Source organism: Odocoileus virginianus, chromosome 1, assembly GCF_023699985.2.
Source record: "Odocoileus virginianus isolate 20LAN1187 ecotype Illinois chromosome 1, Ovbor_1.2, whole genome shotgun sequence".
In the NCBI taxonomy this organism is placed as follows: Eukaryota; Metazoa; Chordata; class Mammalia; order Artiodactyla; family Cervidae; genus Odocoileus; species Odocoileus virginianus.
Window position 1 is genome coordinate 39340707 of NC_069674.1, and position 22682 is coordinate 39363388.

Genomic DNA, 22682 nt, shown 5'->3' on the forward strand with positions numbered 1-22682 from the left:
GGAAACTGATTAAAAGGTATACCAGATCACTCTTTATTAATTTCTTACAAGTACATGTGACTCTAAAAGCATCTCAAACATTTAAGCAAAAAAAGTGAAACTAATAAAATATCAATCCTTAAGTCTTCCCGATTTCTGCTGTATCTCTTCAAGAAAGAGAAAAAACATCTAACTTCTTTGAAGCATGATTACAAGGGATGATTGTTAGCCATAGTGTTTGAAATTTTTGAATATATGAATGTTAGAAAAACATATTACAAAGTTTATTTGATCGAAAGGAAAAATCCTATTTATCTATAGACTTATTGGAATAACTGCCAGATTGGAGTTGAAGGTTGTAAAAAAGTCAGAATGCATGTGTTGTAATTAAACAGAGACAAATTGATGCCTGTGCTTGGATTGATGTGGGAGATTCTTCTATATTCTGGGGCTGGACTTTCTCTGGACTCAGTATGGACTTAATTCATTTTCCATCAGGCATCAGGTTTCTCAAGAGACGTCCCCTCACTCTTTCCTCCCATGGCTTCTAAAACACCATGAGCCCACAGCGGCCCTTCCCAGCTCCACTCCCAACTGTGTGGCTCTCTAGGGACCTACCAGTGTTGTGCTCCTCAGCTCCTGTCCCCATGTGAGTCTGAGAAATACAGTTCCTAGACGAGCATCCTGGGAACCTATAATACGAACCTAACCTATCTCAAAATACTCTGGACACTAGAATATCACTGTTCAGCCCTACTGAAGGTGTAAGGGGTTCGGAAAGGGACGCATTCCTTAGCTTTTATGTCAGTGCATAATTCTTATTTTCTTTCCCACATTTATCCTAGGGAGAAAATCCATTACATTCGGACTGAGGGTAATCATGGGCTTGAAAAGTTATCCTGTGATGCAGATCTAGTCATTTTGCTGAGGTAAGGGGCTGAGCCTGAAACAATTCTGGAAAAGCAACTGGAGAAACTGCTCTGGGTGGTTCTCCATGACAGCCTGGACTAAAACACCCATTGTTTGTTCTAGAAGATTCTAGTGGCTGCGACTGAAGTAGGGCACCCGCCCTTACACCTGCTGTTCATTTCCTTCTTTACACGTACGACTGGGGTATCACAAGCTACATGTGGTCCTTGATGGAGACCTTGCTGTAGGACTAATTAGGGTTTAAAACAATAGGGAGAGTTTACATGTGAGGCTGTGCCCATCTAAGTGAATCTAAGTGCTTTTATTGTCTCATGAGAATCGTAATTGCTCTTACACTAATTCGTGAACATTCTCTCATGGACAGAGAACTAACTTAATTTTTTTTTTTTTTACTTTGCAGTCTCTTTGAAGAAGAAATTATGTCCTATGTCCCCCTGCAGGCTGCCTTCCACCCTGGGTACAGCTTCTCTCCCCGCTGTTCACCCTGCTCCTCACCTCAGAACTCCCCAGGTAACTTGAGGTTCTGGCACTCTGTCTCCTGCTAGTGGTGACCTGTGTTTCCACTGGAAGAAGCTGCCCTCTCTTCCTTATTTCCTCTCAATTTTCTGATGATACGCACACTAAGTTGGGTATTGACACATTGCCACCTGTTTTAGTAATGCCCCCCAAGCTATTACATGTTTTGCATTTTTAAATGACTTGGAAACATTTATTGTGGAACTAATATTTCATGATGTGAAAATTATAATGAAATTCATGTTCCATTGTCTATCAATAAGATTTACTGGAACCCAGAGACACCTGTTTATATATATTTTTCTCATTTAAATTAATTTATTTATTTTAATTGGAGGCTAATTACTTTACAGTATTGTGGTGGCTTTTGCCATACATTGACATGAATGTTTGTATATTTTTTGCATCAACTTTCATGCTACAAACAGCAGAGCTGAATAGTAGTGACAGACACCATAGGACCCCCACATCTAAAATATTTGCTATCTGGCTCTTTACCAACAAAGTCTGTGGGCCTCTGCTCTAAATTGCTGTTTTGTTCTAAAGCATATTCTCAAAGCATTTAAAAGGGAAGAGCTCTTTCTGGGACATTCTGCCTTATGAATCAGTATGTTATTAGTTACCAATTTGAGGGGGGTTTTTTTTTGTTAAGTTGTAAAGGAGTTGCTAGATTCCATACTAACTAGGGGCCACCTTTATATCCCCATGAAGATGTCTAAGAATTTTTAAAAATGATATGAAATCGTTACCCTGATGTTTTCTTAGAATTAATTTACTCATGATACTCTTTGTGGATATTTTCCATTCCAAATGAGGAAGTGTATATTGAACTGTTTAGTGAAAAGAGAAGCTATTATTTCCTGGGTTCATTAAGATAATTAACTTAAGACAAATTAATACTCCCAAACAAGATCCAGATATTGAAAATTTTTCCCCTACTGTCTTGATTTGCAGTGTCATGTTGTCATGGATGTTTGTGGTAAACTCAATTTATTTTTATAACTTTAAAATTTCATAAAGGAAGTTAGTTTTGAAAACTCTAGTAATGTCCTATCTCATAACCTCTAGAGTCAGACTTCAAACTTTGCTTTTGAAGCCAGTGGGGAAATGGAGAAGAGAAACCGAATTTAGCAACATGCTCTATCCCCCAGAAGGGATGTCTCACTCAGCTGGTGCCACTCAATACTGCCATAGGTCTAGAATATCTCAGTTCAGTTCAGTTTCTCAGTCATGTCTGACTCTTTGTGACCTCATGGACTGCAGCATGCCAGGCTTCCCTGTCCATCACCAACACCCAGAGTTTACTCAAACTCATGTCCATCGAGTCGGTGATGCCATCCAACCATCTTGTCCTCTGTCGTCCCCTTCTCCTTCTGCCTTCAATCTTTCCCAGCATCAGGATCTTTTCCAAGGAGTCAGTTCTTAAAACTGGAATACCTTTTTGTTTGGTGTACCCCCATCATGTCAGTCAGAACTATCTCCCAGAGGTAGTTTTGCTAATCTTAAAACCTGTTTTTAAGTCAGTATCTCTTTGTTATCCCTTCCTCCACAAGTGTATCAGTGGCATTGTTGAGGAAATGTTCCATGAGTGCTCCCTCTGACATACAACATAACTAAGATGACATGCTTGGGAAAAGGAGGACTGGGAGCTTTGTCAGAGCTAGCATCAGCACAATCAGTTGTTTCTGGTGTGCATGGGATGACTTACTTCTAGAGAGCAGAGCATTCCCATTTAGGGGACTTGTGTGTCTTCATGATGTTTGGTCCCAGTCTGATAATGTGTCTATGTGCATGCATTCTAAGTCGTGTCTGACTTTGCAACCTCATGGACTGTAGCCAGCCAGATTCCTCTGTCCAAGAGATTCTCTAGACAAGAATACTGAAGTGGGTTGCCATGCCCTCCTTCAGGGGATCTTCCTGACCCAGGGATCAAACCCATGTCTCTTAGGTTTCCTGCATTGGCAGGTGGGTTCTTTACCACAGAGCCACCTGGGAAGCCCCAGCGTGTCTACACTTTGGTCCAAACTTCCAGCACTAGAGTATGGTTTTGACATCATTACATGGTGAAGATACCATCTTGCAACTAGAAAAACTAAGAGAGTATAAAGAGTTACTTGCTAAATGAGAATTATTTGGGTGAGTTTTTTCTTTTTAAAGAATCAGCATTCCTAATAGCTGTCTGGTGTCAGACTTTACTGATACCATGAACTCAAACAATCATCCAACTTATGTATCAAAGCCCTTAATTCTTTACTCTCCTAGCTTTGATCACAGGATCTTAGAGTGTGTAATCCAAATATTTGATGCTAAATTTTACGATTCCCACATTTCTCGACCTTTATGACTTTTACCCGAGGCAACAGAGATAGTGACTCATGCATACCAAAACACCTCATGAAGCATAAATTATTAAAGAAATGCATAGTAGTGACCATGGGCATAGTGGTAGTACCAGCAGTGAGAAAGTCATCTTATAAAATACACTGAAATCTGCTAGAAGAAACTTATACTTGCACCTGCAGACTTGTATTCTAGTTTTACCTACATTCTGAAACCTGGCATTTCAGCAAAGACACTGTCCTCTTCAAGTGGTGGCTTGGTTCCTTCTCATAAGTCACCTCTTCAGTTGACTTCTGTGACACCACAGTAGGTATTTCATCTATGTCTTTGGCCACCTTTGCAGACTCATCCTTCCCTTCCTACCATCCTCAAGACTCAGTGCTAGGTTTTATTCTCCTCTCTTTCAAACTATGTCTCTTTACAATCAAATATTCAGAGTTACCACCATCAAAGACCAAGTTTGTGCTTCTTCCATTTGTCCCCATCTCAGTGAATGTCACCAAAGTCCATTCCATTATAATGTCTAAAACTCAGCTTTACTTACTACCTATATCCAGTTCATTGCCTCCTAAACACATCTCCAATCTATTCTATTCTCATCTCCACTGACCCCACCCTAGTCCACTTTAGGTGGGCTGAATCCATTCTGGACCTCTCTGGTTTTCTCTCTCTACTGCAGAAAGACTGAGGTTTCTATAACTCCAGATACATCATCTTGGCCCCTACACACTAACTTTCTGTGGTGTTTAACATTAAACAAAAGCATTTAATCATTTAAAAGAGAATACCTTATCCTACTTGACCTGCCTCCTGCCTACCTCCCAAGCTTTGTTTCTCATCATTCTGGTCCTCACTCCCTGTCTCCACATAAACTGGAGCACCGCTTTCCATCCTGCCTCAGTACCTTTGCCCATGCTGGTGCTCCACCTGGAATCTTCTCCCAGCTCATCTCTTCTCTTAGCTAAACAGAAGCCTTTCCTAACTCACTCAGTCTAATTCATGCCTACTTACTCTTTACATGTTTCCCAGGGAAGCCTTCCTGAACTTGACTAGAGTGTCCTGTGATCTCAGAGAACTGAGTTCTCTTCCTTCATGGGTAGCAATCATCTCAACCTGTAATTATATTCTCATTTCTGTGAGTTTGATGGTGTAAGTCTTCTCCAGATTATAAATTCAATATCTGGAACATAAACTAAACATTAGTTGTTGCAGGAGCAAATTGTGATCCTAGCCATCTGGGAAACTTAGAAAAGAATGTTATTTTTTCCAGTCCTTTTTTCATTGAAAGGTATATAAAGATAATAAAGCATTTACAAAGCATTCTAAGTGATACAAAAGCTTCTTCTATAAAGAGTAAGGAATTATTATTAATAATAATGTTCTTAATAATTTTGCTTTTATGGTACATGATAATCTAATATAAACCCCTAAATAATCTGTGCTCTAGTGGACAGGTATGTTTATATAAGTATCAAGGTCAATATAGTTGGAGAAGTATAATATACACATATATTACAATCTTGGTTGCTCCATTGTAGTTACATTCACTTATAGCAACTTATAAGAGCCTAATTTCATTTATGTCATTTTTGAATATTTAAGTACAATTAAGCCAAGAAATATGCTCATCTAGATATTTTGAAGAGAGATACAATTTGAAATGGAGTGGAAGATATAACTATTTATTGTCATCAGAATTTATTTTTCTCTGCATCATATTATTTCTGGTTATTATCAAACTGACTGAGGGAGTGATAGGGAAACTTCTTGAAGTAGAAAAATACGAGGACTTAGGACTGTGCCCCTGGTTGGGCCTCCCACTACCATTGCTCTCTGCATATTTGTTCTTCAGTAAAAAGCAATGACCTTCAGCCTTTGTGCTTCTCTCTGCAGGTTTACAGAGAGCCAGTGCAAGAGCCCCTTCACCCTATAGGAGAGACTTTGAGGCCAAGCTCCGCAATTTCTACCGAAAACTGGAAGCCAAAGGATTCGGTCAGGGTCCAGGGAAAATTAAGTGAGTGATTTAATTGAGCTCCACTGAGCTTGGCACCGAATTCAGTTGGAAGATGTTTCTATCCTTTTCTCCTCTATAACTTGGTAATATTCGTCTGGAGATCAGATACCATGGTATGACATCAGTCATGGTCATAGAATTGAGGAAAGAAAAAGTTAGGAAGTTGGAAAGAAGAAAAGAGGTTAAGAAATTGGAAGGGGGGCAGGAAGAGAAGGTAAGGAGAGAGAGGAAGAACAGTAGATTTCAGACAAAACCATGTATAAAATCAATGGCAGGCCTTCTCAGAAAACAAGGAATCTCGAACTAAATAAAAATTCTTGTGTTTCCCTTTACATATTTTTGGGACAATTTTAACTACTCACTAGTCAAAAAGCTTTGATTTGGGGATCTAAGTGAGAAGTTGTTTCTCCCCGCTATATGTTTACTATTTTCATCTTGAAAAGCTGAACCCAAATTCAGGAATTCAGCTTAAGAGATTCTTTTTAGAATTGATAAAATATATATATATATATATATATATATATATATCCTGACAATAGTATAATATGGATGGAATGTGTCCCATTATAAACTAGTACATGTTATCCTGGATATTTTATCATTTTCAAAAGAGTGACAGAGTAAGTCCATAGTCGAACTGCTGGAATCTGTACCTTGATGAAGAGTCTGGGGAGTAAGACCGTCAGCCTGGGCCCCCACACCTCACCTAGGACACTCCCGAACACTGGAGCCCAAGCCCCAACTACCCACCCACATGGCTTCTCATTTCTAGGCTCATCATTCGTCGAGACCACCTGTTGGAGGGAACCTTCAACCAGGTGATGGCCTATTCCCGGAAGGAGCTCCAGCGAAACAAGCTCTACATCACCTTTGTTGGAGAGGAGGGGTGAGCCACCAGAACTTTCTTGTAGACACCTCAGTGTGGGTAGACCAGAGCCCCCGGGTCTTGGGTGATTTTCCTCAAGGAGCAGGGTGACTTTAAGCTTTTGCCCCAAGGTGGTGCTGATCATATCCTCCCAGGAGGCCTTTCTCTCCAGGTGTTGCCAATGTTTGAACTTCATGTTCTCCAAAAGCTTAAGATGATTGGTGTGTTCTAGAATCTGAGGTCACATGGTCAAAGTATAAGCCCAAAGTATAGACCAAGCTACTAGATCTTTACTTTTCCAGCATATACCCTGAAAGGTATCCCCTTGGTGTCCCCAGCCCTCTGAGTATCTGATCAAAGAGCTCTCTCCCCAGGCGTGCACACGTGTGGCTGGTGATGGTAGTGGTTGAGTTGCTAAGTCTTGCCAGCCGCATGGACTGTGGCCTGCCAGGCTCCTCTAACAGGGGATTTACCAGGCAAGAATCTTAAAGTGGGCTGCCATTTCCTGCTCCAGGGGATCTTCCCAACCCAGGGGTCAAACCCAGGTCTTTGGCACTGCAGGCGGATTTTTTTAATGACTGAGCCACCAGGGAAACACATGTATGACTATTTACCAAATTTTTCATATAATTTCAGTGATTTCATAGCAAACCATCTCAACTGTGGAAAGCATGCCCACCCAGGGGGGCATAGCAGGATGAACTTAGCAGAAAGTGTTTTCAATTCATGTGCATGCACACAATACACCATCCCAGGAAATTCTTTTCTGTCTCCCACGACAAAGTCCAGCTGAGGACCAGCTGTGTGTTTTATCCAATAGGTGTGATGTGATTGAAGAAGAAGTTTAAGGAACAGTACCATAAATGTTTAAGAACATCATCCTCAAACCAATCATGCATCCTCATTTTCTTCAGCAAATTATACTTCCCTTGGGATCCATTGTAAAGAGCAGAGGCTGCCCTCTACTTTCCTGGCACTGACTCTGAAAAGGCAAGCCAGGTCCCGCATAGAGACAGGTCCCCCACCACCCTCATGTAATGAACTTCCCGGGCCTCTGCTTCCTTTGCAGCCTGGATTACAGTGGTCCTTCGAGAGAATTCTTCTTCCTTCTGTCTCAGGAGCTCTTTAACCCTTACTACGGACTCTTCGAGTACTCTGCCAACGACACCTACACCGTGCAGATTAGCCCCATGTCTGCCTTTGTAGAAAACCATCTTGAATGGTAAGAGCTTGAATTTTCACTTTCTCATGTTGGAAAGTTCTGGTCTTTCTCAGTCAGAAGTCAGTGGTATTCCTTGAGGACCATTGTGTTTGGAGCAGTGGCCCAACGTCATGAGGGGTGATGAGAGTAAGTGACAAAGCACCGGAAACAAAGTTCTCTGCTAGTTTTCACCCAGAATACAAAATGAATCACTAAAGATGCTGCAAATTTCCTATCAACTTCACACTGATGTAAGATACTACAGTTTTTCTTCAGAGGAGACAATGAGGTAAGTAGATATAGGTCCTGAGTGTTGATAATTCTACTAAAATCCTAAGCGTTCCCAGGGAGGGCTTCCTGAAGGTACTCATGGATTTGAGAGTCTCTGATCTTGGACTGATGGCTTTTGCACTGTGCCCATCAGCTTCTGCATCTTGCTTTAAAATAAGGCTTTTGGGTTAGATGATCTCTCATCATCCTTCTGACTTAAAAGTGCAACATGTCTTTGGTCCTCTCATCTTGAGGCAATTACCACTTACTGAAATGAGTAAGAAGATCAGTATCAGTCAATTCTGTGCACTTCTGTGGCTGAGATACCTCAGGTATGGGTGGAAGTTTCCAGAAAGCTGCATGGGAAAACTAGGATGCATGCACTTTCCTGTTTTGTCACCCCCACATGTGACTTGAAAAGTACCCCTGATTTCACTGCAGGAGCTCCTTTCATCAGGAGGGAAATGAGTCCTGGGAACTGCTGACATGGTTCTTATCTGACATAACCTACTGATGGTGTGTCATGGGGCTGCTGGTGAAGGGAGCTTCTGGGATAACACCTGACCACTGGGCTTACAGCCCAAATCCCCATAATTTGATTTCATAGTATCAGAACAACCCACCTCTGCTAAGGCTGCCAGCTACAGCCCATAACTTCTCTCTCCAAACACTCTCACCTCTGAGTTCTTCTTTTTCTTTAATTTTTTCAAGTTTATTGTATTGAAGTATAGTTGATTTAAAATGTTGTGTTAATGTCTACTTTACAATAAAGTGATTCAGTTATACATGTATATACATGTATAATATATATATATTTTCATATTATTTTCCATTATGGTTTATCTTAGGATATTGAATATAGTTCCCTGTGCAGTATAGTTAGACCTTGTTGTTTATCCATTCTATATATAATAGTTTGCATCTGCTAATCCCAACTTCCCAACCCATCCCTCCTCCCCTGCTCTCCCACTTGGCAACCATTAAGTCTGTTATTTTATGTCTGAGTCTGTTTCTATTTCAAAGGTAAGTTCATTTGTGTCATATTTTAGATTCTCCATTTAAGTGATATCATATGGTATTTGTCTTTCTCTTTCTGACTTACTTCATTTAGTGTGATCATCTCCAGGTCCATCCAGGTTGCTGCAAATGGCATTATTTCTTTCTTTTTGTGGTTGAGTAGTATTCCGTTGTGTATGTGTACCACATCTTTATCCGTTCATCTATTGATGGACATAGGTTGTTTCCATGTAATGCCGATTGTAAATAGTGTGGCTATGAACGTAAGGATTCATGTATCTTTTCGGACATAAGGGTACATATGTCTTTTTGAATTATACTTTTGTCCAGATATATGCCCAGGAGTGGGGTTGCTGAATCATATGGTAACTCTATTTTTAGTATTTTTGAGGAACCTCCATACTGTTCTCCATAGTGGTTGCATCAACTTACATTCCCACCAACAGTGTAGAAGGGTTCCCTTTTCACCACACTCCCTCCAGCATTTATTATTTGTAGACTTTTAAATGATAGCCATTCTGATCTGTGTAAGGTGATACCTCATTGTAGTTTTGACTTGCATTTCTATGATATTTATCAGTGTTGAGCATCCTTTCACGTGCCTACTGGCCATCTGTATGTCTTCCTTGGAGAAATGTCTCTCTAGATCTTTTGCCCATTTTTTTATTGCATTGTTTGCTTTTTTGTTATTGAGTTGTATGAGCTGTTTGTACATTTTGGAAATTAAGCCCTTATCAGCCACATCATTTGCAAATATTTTCTCCTAACCCGTAGATTGTCTTTTGTTTTGTTTATGGTTTCCTTTGCTGTGCAAAAGCTTGTTAAGTTTGATTAGGTCCCATTTGTTTACTTTTCCTTTTAATTATCTTGCCTTGGGAGACTGACGTAAGAAAACATTGGTCAATTTATGTCAGAGAATGTTTTGCCTATGCTCTCTTTTAGGAGTTTTATAGTGTCAAGTGTTATAGTTGAGTCTTCAAGCCATTTTGAGTTTATTTTTGTGTATGGTGTGAAGGAGTGATCTAACTTCACTGATTTGTATGAGTCAGCTCTTGAGCTGAGCAACATGTGCCTGCTCAGGGCATGTGCTTCAAGTGTTTGGCACAAGTTAAGAAGCAAATGTTGTTGCTTTTTGTTGCTTTTTGCCTTGGTTGTTTCTTTTCATGTAACTTATCAAGTAAGTGGATGATGTAGCTTGGGAGGCAGAAACACAGCTGATGGTGTGGGCAGAGCAGGAAGTCATTACAGAGAAGATTTAGGGCTAAGAATTGAAGACCAGCTCTAACTTAGTCACATTCAGGTAGGGTTCACTCAGACAGTGGAGAGTACCATACCCCCATGAAACAAGAATATATGTGGGACTTCCCTGGGTCCAGTGCTTAAGAATCCTCCTGCTAAAGCAGGGCACACAGGTTTGATCCTTGGTCTGGGAAGATTCCACATGCCTCAGGGCAACTAAGCCTGTGCACAAAACTACTGAAGCCCAAGAGCTCTAGAGCCGACAAACCACAGCTACTGGGCTCATGTGCTACAACTACTGAAGCCTGCGCACCCAGAGCTCATTGTTTTGCAGCAAGAGAAGCCACCACAATGAGAAATGCACACAGCACAACTAGAGAGTAGCCCCCACTCACAGCTAGAAAAAGCCCACCCGCATCAATGCAGACCCAGCACAGCCAAAAATAAATAAATAAATAAATAATTTTTTAAAGGCTACAAATGTATGCAGATTATACTTCATATAATTCCCCAATTCTCTCAGTCTATGTGCATGAAATTTAAGATGGTGTCTTAGAGGTCATGAATTAGAGTTAGCAATCACTGAGGAAATACTTTCACAAATATTACAGCATATAGGACTTTGGTGGGTGTTGTGGGGATACATTCGTTAACTGAACAGTTGTAAATCAAGTACATGCTATGTGTTGGGAGAATACAAAAATGAAGTGAACGAGATTTCTTCCCTCAAAGGGAGAGAGCACATGAGTAAATCTGTAATTCCACTATAGTATCTTAAATGCCAAATTATACATACATAATACATGTGTGTGTAAGTCTGAGATACATAGACAAGCCTGGGAATTGTATTAAATCATGAAGGAAAATGTTTCATTCAACCCAAGGCAGGGGATGGTGCAGTGAGGAATAAAACCAGGGAATCTCATAAAAAGGGAATAATTGTGCCATCTTTTTTATGTTGTTGCTATTTTTTTTTATGAAAAAGAGTGGATATATGTGCCAATCTTTACTGATAGTTGAGTAGGAGACTCAACAGAGCAGAGGAGAAAAGTGTTTTGAGAAGCCAATATTAGAAACAAGAATTGAAATGTACGAGAGGAAATGAAGCCTTTGGCAAGCAGTGTAGACAGATCAGAACAGAAAATGGCTTTTGGGATTGTGGGAATGAGGCTGGAGACAGAGAGGCAGATGGTCTTATCCCATAAAGAGAATACTGTCACTGGTTTGTGTTTTTAAAAAGTAAATCTTGCCGTAACATGGGGAAAATTTTGAGGACGAAAGGCTGGAAAGAGCTGAGACCAGCTCCAGAGCGGTTGATACGTCACAGGGACAAACAGAATCCAAACTGAGGCAGAAGTGGGGCCTGAGAAAGGAGGGAACTAACCTTAAGAATGTCTCAGAGGGAGAGGAGACTCAGCTAGTTGTTTTATTGTTTGACCATTGAGGTGAGAGGGATAGAGAAATACAGAATAAGCCCAAGGTTTCTGGTTGCACCATGGGATGGGTTGAGACATTCACTGTGATGAGAATTACATGAAATAGATGATATTTAGAGGAAAGAGGAGGAATTCACTCTTTGACAGGTAGAAATTTCAGGTTCCATTATAAATACAGGTGGGTATGTTAGTGCATACCTGGATTATTGCCCTGGAAATCTGGGCTGGAAACTGAGATTGGGAAACACTAACACAGTCATGAAATTAAAAGACGCTTGCTCCTTGGAAGAAAAGCTATGACAAACATAGACAGCATATTAAAAAGCAGAGACATTACATTGCTGACAAAGGTCTGTATAGTCAAAGCTATGTTTTTATAGTAGTCATGTATGGATGTGAGAGTTGGATGTAAAGAAGGCTAAGCATTGAAGAATTGATGCTTTTGAGCTGTGGTGTTGGAGAAGACTCTTGAGAGTCCCCTGGACTGCAAGGAGATCCAACTAGTCCATCCTAAATGAAATCAATCCTGAATATTCATTGGAAGAACTGATGCTAAAGCTGAAGCTCCAATACTTTGGCCACCTGATGCAAAGATCTGACTCATTGGAAAAGACCCTGATGCTGGGAAAGATTGAGGGCAGGAGGAGAAGGGGCTGACAAAGGATGAGATGGTTGGATGGCATCACTGGCTCAGCGGACATGAGTTTGAGAAAGCTCCAGGAATTGGTGAAGGACAGGGAAGCCTGGCGTGCTGCAGTCCATGGTGTCACAAAGAGTCGGACACGACTGAGTAACTGAACAGCAACAACAACACAGGCAGACTGGCTCAGGAGGAGGGAGGAGAGGAGGAGATGGGAGCTCACAGAGGTGGAGGATACTGATGAGTCCGGGATGGCCAGAGCCCCAGGTCCCTGGGGGAAGCTGAGAACGAGTGGCCAGAGGGCCCCAGCTTGGGAGGAATAGGACAGGGATGGAGGTGCTCCAATGAAGACCTGCTTGTGGGGAAGAAGGCAGTCCAAGAAGGCAGAAGCTGGAGGGAGTGTACTGACAATAAAAAGGGGTCCCCAGGGATTCAGAGCACAGGATTTCGAGGACAGAGCTTAGGACATCAGGGGAGGAAGAACAGTCAGATGACCACGGGAGCTGTGTTTGGATAGTGACAGAGGTACATGAGGTTAAGTGCCCTCACTTAAGTGATGTGAAGGGGACCGAGGGTTCTGGAGGAAACCTTGGAGTCAAGCACAGGAGTGACGTAGGAAAGGCTACAGACAAAGGCCTGATCGAATGCACAGGAGACTCGCTGGCCTTCTGGCCAACTCATTACAACTTGAGAGTGTCCTCAACAGATGCCTTGCCAGCTGCCTAGACCCTGTTCTCAGGCTGGCTCTTGTCCCCGCACATCTCCAGCTGGATGAGGCGGTGTCAATGTGTCAATTACACCTGAGAACCTGGAGGAAGGAAACCACAGAGATGTAAGAATTAGCAAAGTTCTCTGGATGGATCCTTTATAAAAATCAAAGGTGTGAAAAAGTCTGGCCCAGAGGGCTAGTCACCTGCTGTCTTTTCAAAGGAAAGGACTTGAGGACTTGCACCCACTGCTGTTCCTACATTGAAAATATTGCTGTGTAGCCCAGAAGCAAAATGGCAGGGAACTTTCTGAGCACCTAGCACTCTGAACAGAGCTCAGGCAGGTGAGAGTTCACATTGAGTGGTGGGTTGTTATGAAGTGATCTGGGACCTCCTGTCTGCTCTGAGGCTCTGAGTCTGAGCCTCAGTCTCCTAAGCCCCTGACTGACAGAAAAGCCTAAATGCAAAGCCAGTACTGCTCCCAGATTGTACCATGACCCTCACACAGGGTGGGACTCGTGTTTCATTAGTGCCTCAGGGGCCCTAGGGGAGGGAGGAGGTCATAACCAGTGGACAGAACTTGAGCCACTGGGGCTGAGTCTGCTTTAACTTTGAAAAGGAAGCCCTGCTGGGCTGTGGGCATTTGAACTAGATGGTAGCGCTGCAGTTATTCCTTCTGGATGTTTTCCTGTGAGCCATTCTGCACGCCGGGGTTTTACCAAGAAAAGTGAGGGCACCCAAGTGCTGGGCCATTTTAACAAAAGTGCACCCAGGAAGGTTCAACACCCGAATGAAGTCACTCCAGGCCTTGCATCAAGTGTGGGCAGCAAGTGGGTGCTGAGACCCCTGCCTGAGGCTTTGTCACTGTGACTCCTACAGTGGGGGCAGGGGTGGAACGGTGCCACTGAGGAAACCTGAACCCTGAGTTCTCAGATCCGTTGGACCGACCAGGTGGCGCTGACCCGTTGGCCGGGTGTGCGGCGCTGTGGCTGACCTCAGATATAGGCACCTGGGCCTCTTCCCTCCCTCACTCCCCAGGACACTTCGCCCACACTTACTATGACCAACGCATCACTCATAAGAAAACAGAGACCGAAAGGTTACAGGGCTCGTCACAGTCAGAGCCTTGACCTCACAAAGCTGGAAATTGTCCCTAACACAGGATGGGCCAGGACAGGGGTCTGCCTGGAAAAGAAGTGACTCCTGCCCCCTGCCCTCTCTTCCTTCGGCAGACAGGCCTGTAGGCCAGAAACAAACAGAGACAAAATCGATCAGCTTTACTGGATTAAACATCACCCTGGATGGAACATTGCTTGGGTGTGGCTGGAAAAGGCCTCTTTGCACGGGTCATTTTTAAAATTATTATTCAAGTCCTTTGTCTTTTCACTGGCCTTCTTCTGTGTCCCACACTCTGTTTTGTCTGCGTCTGCCTAGAGAGTAAGCGCCATGAAAGCAGAGATGAGTCTGTCTTATTTTACTCTAGCACAGGCCTGGCACTTAAGGTGTTCCAAAGAGTATTTCATTGAAGTTTGGGTACATGAGTAAGCCTTGTCTCACAAGCCACATGAGCCACTTCCTTGTACCAGGGCCATTAAGACAGAGGGCTCATATAATCCAGGGGCTGTTAATTGCTCAAAGGTCACACTTTCATTTGTCATCTGTGGTTGTAACTCCCTTACAATGTCAGCAACAAACGCACATGTCCCCTGGGAGCTTTGCACTCAGCTCTGCCCGATGCCCACACTCTACTTATTACTGACACAAGGTCACCCTACCCACACTGCGCCTGCACTATGGGCCTCCGTCAGTCACCTCCAGGCCAGGCAGTACCCCAGAGATGGGCAGAGAGGCCTCTGACCCCAGGTCCTTCCCCTGCTAGCTCCTCCCTGACTGTAGCTACTGGAAATTCGCTGCTTCCTGCTTGCTGTGTGTGGGCTTTGCATATGCTGGGATGCAGCCTGGAAATCAAAAGCCTCATATCAGCCATGGGGTTTCTACCTCCTTCCCTCTGGTTCTAGTGAAGTGCTGAGAGATACTAACATGAATAAATATGGTGAAGATTCTATACACACATAACAAGTAAACTGAAAAAAAAATCTATTTTTTTGAACTTCAGCCTAAAAGGACTTTCCATAATTGTTTCATTACGCATTTGTATTACCCAATTAGGTTGTATGGACCCTGCTTTGGCCCTAGTCCCAGAGGCTGTCTGCAGTGGCATGGAAGGAAGTTTCTTTTTCCCCTTCCCTTTGGTTAGAGCAGCCAAATAAGGAAACTGAAGCTGAGATTGATACAGCACAAGCTTTATTCAATAACCAAAGAATGGAGAAGCAAGGACTAAATTCACAGGTCAACTTCTTACCCACCAGATGAGAGGGATTTAATTTTTAGGAGTAAAGACAAAGGGAGAAGGAATGAGGCTAATGATGAGGAGACCTATGCTTTAGTCTACTGGGGAAGGGGCAAGGCTTTTTCAAGGGAGTATGATGCCACACCCCTAACCTTTTTTGATACTTAATGTCCAGTCATGATCAAGGGTAGGTGTGTCATTTAATATGCTAATATAGTAAATATCAGTGTCTGATGAGACTCAGGGTCTGTCGGAGGTCAGATTCATTGCCATCTTGTTCCCAGCTGGTGTTTTTATTTGTAGCTATCTTTCTTATCTCTGGACCCTCTAACTTAAAGGTTTATGTTAAGTCCTGCTAAAGGTGGGAATTGATGGGTTCTGAGCAAAAACCTGGAGCAACTCTAGCAACATTTGTACCACAGAATTTCCAAGTTGATAAGGACACTGTTAAAATGTGCAAGGCTAACATTCATGCCAAGTAAGAGAGAGGAGGTGGAGCTGGAACCCCGTTGGGCCTCCCATAGGAACTGTGATCATATGTGGACACAGCCCTGCCCACCCTAAGTCAGGCAGAGAAAGGCCAGGAAAGAGCACAGCGTCCTTCTTCCACCCACCAGTCCCACTGGCCAAGCCAACCATGGACCAGAGGGCAAGGAATCGCCAACTATTGCAGCAATAATGGCCTGTCCCCAGGTTCACATAGTGGGACAGAAAATGGTGGGAAACCCATGAGGAGTGCAGGACAGGGATTAAAATATCTGAAAGAGCCTCTACAATTCAGGACTTTCAGTTCATTCACTAAAAATATTATCACTTCCTTAACTGTATGTGTCCACTGTGTGTGTCTTTGACCCAGAAATCTTAAAGTAATATTCCAAATTCCTTATCTTTATTCTTTGATTATGATTTCCATTTGCATATTAATGAGGTACTCATGCTGATCTTTTTATCCTTTTAATCATCATTATATGCTGATTTTATGTCTCTCAAGATACAGAAGTGAATATAAAGCTAAACAATAAAACATTCATTGAAAATTTGTTAAACATGCCAAGCACTATTCTAAACACTTCCAATAGCCCTATAACCCAGGGCTATAGGATAAACCCAGGCTATAGAAGAAAATAAGGTGCAAACATTAGCAAACTCACAGAGATAATCACAGACCAAGCTGGGGCTGGAACCCAGAAAACCTGACTTCAGTATCAGGTTCTAGCCCCCTCTATTTCCCCTCTGGGCAAATTGCAATACAATGTGATAAATGCTATCTGTACTTCTATTATAGCACTTAGCACATTACATAGTTATCAGGTATAAGGAGCTTTAAAAATGAGTGAGAATAGTTGGCTGGCAGAGGTGGGGAAACGAAACTTCCAGGGAGAGGGCCCGAAATTCCCAGAGGGATGGCAGGTGAACAAACAGATGTCAGTTGTGTTTGACTGCAAAACAGAGAAAAGAAAAGCTGTAAAGGCTTCTTGCACCAGAGAGGGAAGGGCATTTAATGGCATCTAGGGAGTTTGGGTTTTATCATGAACATGTCAGTGTGTTTTTTAGGAGAAAGAATGTCTTGAGTAGGTCTGTATTCTAGAAAGTTAACTCTGGATATAAGTAGATGGATTGGAGAGGAAACTGGAGGTGTTGGATTTAAGTGGCAGTTCTTTGAAATAATTGTTTGAAAATAGGATAAAGAATCAAACTAGGGTGAAAGCAGTGGGAATGAAAAGTTATTTCAGAAGAATGAAAAAATGAGCAAAATTTAGTGATGGACTATAGACAGTGGGTGGAGAAGGAAATGGCAGCCCACTCCAGTATTCTTGCCTGGAGAATTCCATGGACAAGGGAGCCTGGCAGGCTACAGTCCATGGGGTCACAAGAGTCTGACACAACTTAGCAACTAAACCACCATCACCACCATAGGCAGTAGGGGTGTTCATTGTATTAAATGTCCCACTTGCATAAAATGATACATACAAAAATACCAGGTAAAAAGTTCTCATCTATTTTGAATGGAGGTATAAAAAACAAAAGCGTAAATGTGGAAAGCTCCAAACTTACTTTTATGTCTAATAAATTATGAATAGTACACAATGCATGTGTTTTCAAATCTTTATGCCTGGATAGGAAAAATTCATGTTTCAGCTGAAACATCTCCTCTAAGTGCCTTCCCTGAGCACTCAATTTATTTATTTATTTTTTATTACATTTGCTAGTATTTTTTTTTAATTAGTTGGAGGCTAATTACTTTACATCATTACAGTAGTTTTTGTCATACATTGAAATGAATTAGCCATGGATTTACATGTATTCCCCATCCCAGTCCCCCCTCCCACCTCCCTCTCCACCCGATCCCTCTGGGTCTTCCCAGTGCACCAGGCCCGAGCACTTGTCTCATGTACCCAACCTGGGCTGGTTATCTGTTTCACCCTAGATAATATACATGTTTCAATGCTGTTCTCTTGAAACATCCCACCCTCGCCTTCTCCCAGAGTCCACAAGTCTATTCTATACATCTGAGTCTCTTTTTCTGTTTTGCATATAGGGTTATCGTTACCATCTTTCTAAAGTCCATATATATGTGTTAGTATACTGTAATGGTCTTTATCTTTCTGGCTTACTTCGCTCTGTATAATGGGCTCCAGTTTCATCCATCTCATTAGAACTGATTCAAATGAATTCTTTTTAATGGCTGAGTAATATTCCATGGTGTATATGTACCATAGCTTCCTCATCCATTCGTCTGCTGATGGGCATCTGGGTTGCTTCCATGTCCTGGCTATTATAAACAGTGCTGCGATGAACATTGGGGTGCACGTGTCTCTTTCAGATCTGGTTTCCTCGGTGTGTATGCCCAGAAGTGGGATTGCTGGGTCATATGGCAGTTCTATTTCCAGCTTTTTAAGAAATGTCCACGCTGTTTTTCATAGTGGCTATACTAATTTGCATTCTCACCAACAGTGTAAGAGGGTTCCCTTTTCTCCACACCCTCTCCAGCATTTATTGCTTGTAGACTTTTGGATAGCAGCCATCCTGACTGGCATGTAATGGTACCTCATTGTGGTTTTGATTTGCATTTCTCTGATAATAAGCTGAGCACTCAATTTAAAACAGCCCAGCCAGTTATAATTCTCCAGCTTAACTTCTTGACTCATTATATCGACAGAACTTACCACTCTCTGAAATAAAGTGTATTTTAGATTTATATTGTACAGTTGTAACTCCTTACTATTTGTCTTACTATTTATTATTTACTAACTCCTTACTATTTATTTGAGAGAACAAGGTCTTGCTTTCCTAGTTATAGACTTTGCACTCAATAAATATGTGTGGAAGGAAGACAAGAAACAAAGGACAGGAGGGAGAGAGGGAAGAAGGGAGGATGAATGGATGAGTAGATGAGTGGATGGGTGGGTGGATGGATGGATGGGTAGATGAGTGGGTGGATGGATGGATGAATGGATGAATGGGTAGGTGGATAGATGGGTAGGAGGATGAATGAATGGGTAGAGGGGTGGGTGGGTACGTGGATCGATGGATGGATAGAAGGAATAATACTCAATTCAAACTCCTTGGTTGTGAGAGTTTCAATCTCATTTCAATTTTTAGTTCAGAATATTTGGGATTCAGAAAAATGGAGATCATTGTTGAGTGTCAATTAAGTTTCTACTCATTGTTCTCTCTGAAATCACCACTGAAAATTCTTTATCTGTCTCAATGATTCTGAGTACCACTTTTCCCAGAGCAAATCTAAGATGCACTAAACAACTGAAAAAGGTGAACTCTTTTGAGTAAGAGTGCCAGAGTGTCAACATGCACTGTTTGTTAATGTATCATTTTAAGACATTGTTGTGATATGAGTCATTCTTTACGTAATTGTCAGTGTGAGAAGAACTTCCAGAAGCTAGAGTTAGAGATCTGATGTTGTTTAATCAGTTTCTGTGCAACCACCAGAAGATACGAGTGTTCATTTCATGTTAGTGATGGTGACAAATTTAACCTATCAATATTATAACCAGAAATTCTGGGCCCTCTCAAGCCAGAATTTCCGAGAACCTCTCCTAACTGTGAAGCAGGCTCCTCCCTGTCCTTGTGCCCCTGCCATGCCCTCTCCCTTTCCAAGCAGACACAACCTGGGTGGCAGAAATCTGTTTTCAGGTCTTTAGCAAGAGGAGGTGGAGGCGGGAGGGAGGCCTCTTGGAGCATGTTTAGAGTTTGGCCAAGTGGGTATTAAGTGTAATTGTAGAGTTTTATGGAACTTAAGAAGTCCTGGATAACACACTTTAAATATCCCTTGCTACATCTGCAGAGCCTGAATTAGTAGGTAGAAACCACAGTATCATGAGATTCCACTGAATGTGTCCTGGCCCTTCAACCCCCAAAGGCCCCTCCTGGAAGAATAGCTCAGTGGGTCTTGTTCGTTTGAGTCATGGGTCAGATAAGCTCCCCCACCCCCACGCCATCCCAGCAGCAGCCCCTGTGTTCCTTTGTAGGCGCCTACAAGAGCTTCCCTGGTCCCAGCCCTGGCTGAATCTAAGCAGCCTTCCTAGCAATGCCCTGGAGAAGCTCAGTGCACACATTAGTTGTGAAGTCACCATAAAATATGCATGTCTGATTGTGACTGTATCTGCTTCTTAACCCAGCTTTCTTCAGAACTTGTAAGAAACCTCTAGTAAAGCTTTCACAACTATTAAAGAGAACACTCTTTTTCAACACTTGCATTATGCAGAAAAAGACCTAAGGTTGTGTGAGATTTATATGACAAAGATTACGCTTTAATTCAGTTGGAAAAGAATGGACTACTCAGTTAATGATGCCAAAACAACTGACTGTGTAAACAAAAAAGGCGGGGCGGGGGGAGGGGGTGTTAAATTCCTCTCTAGTTTAAAGCACATGTAAAAATATGACAGTAAAATTTCTTCGAGAAACTCTAGAGAACTTTCTATATATTCTAGAATAAACATTTTTGGAAATAGAAAACAAACGAGAAATTTTGAAGAGTAGAGACTTTTTCGGTCAAGATTTGAACCCTAGAATCTGTAAAAGAAAAGAAAGATATATTTAAATGTATAAAAATGAAAATAGTTTTTATGGCAAAAAAACACCACAAAGGCAAAAGGTAAGTTTTGATTTTGAAAAATAATCTTTGTAAATCAGAAAAATCAGAGATTGAAAATCTGTAATATAGATTTAAAAGAGCTCTTCTAATGTGAAAAGAAGAGAAACAATGCGAGAAAAAATCAGCAAAGAAAATTTAAAAAACTGTTCAGAGAAGAAAAATCCAAGTAATCAACAAACCCATGAAAAGAATTTCAATTTTACCATGGATAAATAAAATGACAATGATGTATCACTTTATAATAATCAAATTAGCAAAAATTAAAAAGAATTGTATCTTTTCAAGGGGATATGGGTGAAAGATTATTCTCTTGCATTTCCAGTAGAAACATGACTTTCGGTAGCCTTTTTTTCAAATCACAATCAATGATATATACTAAAACTTTTAAACCCATATACCCTTTGGCCCATGATTCTATCTCATAGAAATAAAAGCACTGCTATAAGGACTCATAATAAAAGTTAATATTTATTGAGCCTTTATTATGGACCAGGTTTCTTTGTAAAGGCTTTGCATGAGCTGCACATGCTATTATGATCCCCCTATTTAATAAATTAGGAAACTGATACCCATACAGGTTCAGTACTTGCCCAGGGTAACACAACTGGTAAATGGAAGAGACAGGAATCCAACCTAGGCACATAGTTCTCCAGTGTAAACTTCTAAAAGCTATCCTATCTTCCCTAACAAAACATACCAGGATGTTTATTTCAGCCTTGTTTGTGAAGACACAAATGTAGAAGCATCCCAAGTATCTATCAGCAGAGACCAGTTAACTTCATCACAGCAGCTCCACACTGCACAGTGACATGAGGTGTTAAAAGGCTGAGTTAGATCTTACCAGGTGATGGAGGGGAATTTCTTTAAGATATTGTTGAGGGAAGAAAAGCAAAAAAGTATGAACAACACAATTTAAAAACTGTAAAATAATGACAAAAAACCTGTATGTATATAAATATAGATAGATATGTAAATACAAATAAATTAGTATATGATCCATTGGATCATAGGAAAAGCAAGAAAATTCCAGCAAAACATCTACTTCTGCTTCATTGACTACACTAAAGCCTTTGACTGTGTGGATCACAACAAACTGGAAAATTCTTCAAGAGATGGAATTACCAGACCACCTTACCTGCCTCCTAAGAAACCTATATGCAGGTCAAGAAGCAACAGTTAGAACCAGGCATGGAACAACAGACTGGTTCCAAATTGGGAAAGAAGTATGTCAAGGCTGTATATTGTCAACCTGATTATTTAACTTATATGCAGAGTACATCATGCAAAATGCTGGGCTGGATGAAGCACAAGCTGGAATCAAGATTGCTGGGAGAAATATCAATAACCTCAGATATGCAGATGACACCACCCTTATCCAGAAAGTGAAGAGGAACTAAAGAGCCTCTTGATGAAAGTGAAAGAGGAAGGTGAAAAAGCTGGCTTAAAACTCATCATTCAAAAAATGAATATCATGGCATCCAGTTCCATCACTTCATGGCAAATAGATGGGGAAACAACGGAAACAGTGACAAATTTTATTTTCTTGGGCTCCAAAATCACTGCAGATGGTGACTACAGCCATGAAATTAAAAGACACTTGCTCCTTGGAAGAAAAGCTATGACAAACCTAGACAGCATTTTAAAACGCAGAGACATTACTTTGCCAACAAAGGTCCATCTAGTCAAAGCTATGGTTTTTCCAGTAGTCATGTATGGATGTGAGAGTTGGACCATAAAGAAGGCTAAGTATCGAAGAATTGATACTTCTGAACTGTGGTGTTGGAGAAGACTCTTGAGTGTCCCTTGGAATGCAAGGAGATCAAACTAGTCAATCCTAAAGGAAATCTATCCTGAATATTCATTGGAAAGACTGATACTGAAACTTCAATACTTTGGTCACCCAATGTGAAGAGCTAACTCAGAAAAGACCCTGATGCTGGGAAAGATTGAAGGCAGGAGGAGAAGGGGACAACAGTATGAGATGGTTGGATGGCATCACCAACTCAATGGACCTGAGTTTGAGCAAGTTCTAGGAGATGGTAAAGGGCAGGGAAGCCTGGCGTGC

General features: G+C 41.5%; 1 protein-coding gene across 1 annotated transcript in view; it reads left to right on the forward strand.

Moving 5' to 3' along the window:
* The window catches only part of HECW1 (HECT, C2 and WW domain containing E3 ubiquitin protein ligase 1), a 447195-nt gene that overhangs the window by 378070 nt on the left and 46443 nt on the right, over positions 1-22682 (forward strand). Inside the window, 5 exon segments of the mRNA XM_070466974.1 lie at positions 825-908; positions 1310-1419; positions 5659-5779; positions 6552-6665; positions 7714-7866. Coding sequence (XP_070323075.1) covers positions 825-908; positions 1310-1419; positions 5659-5779; positions 6552-6665; positions 7714-7866 — 582 coding nt within the window.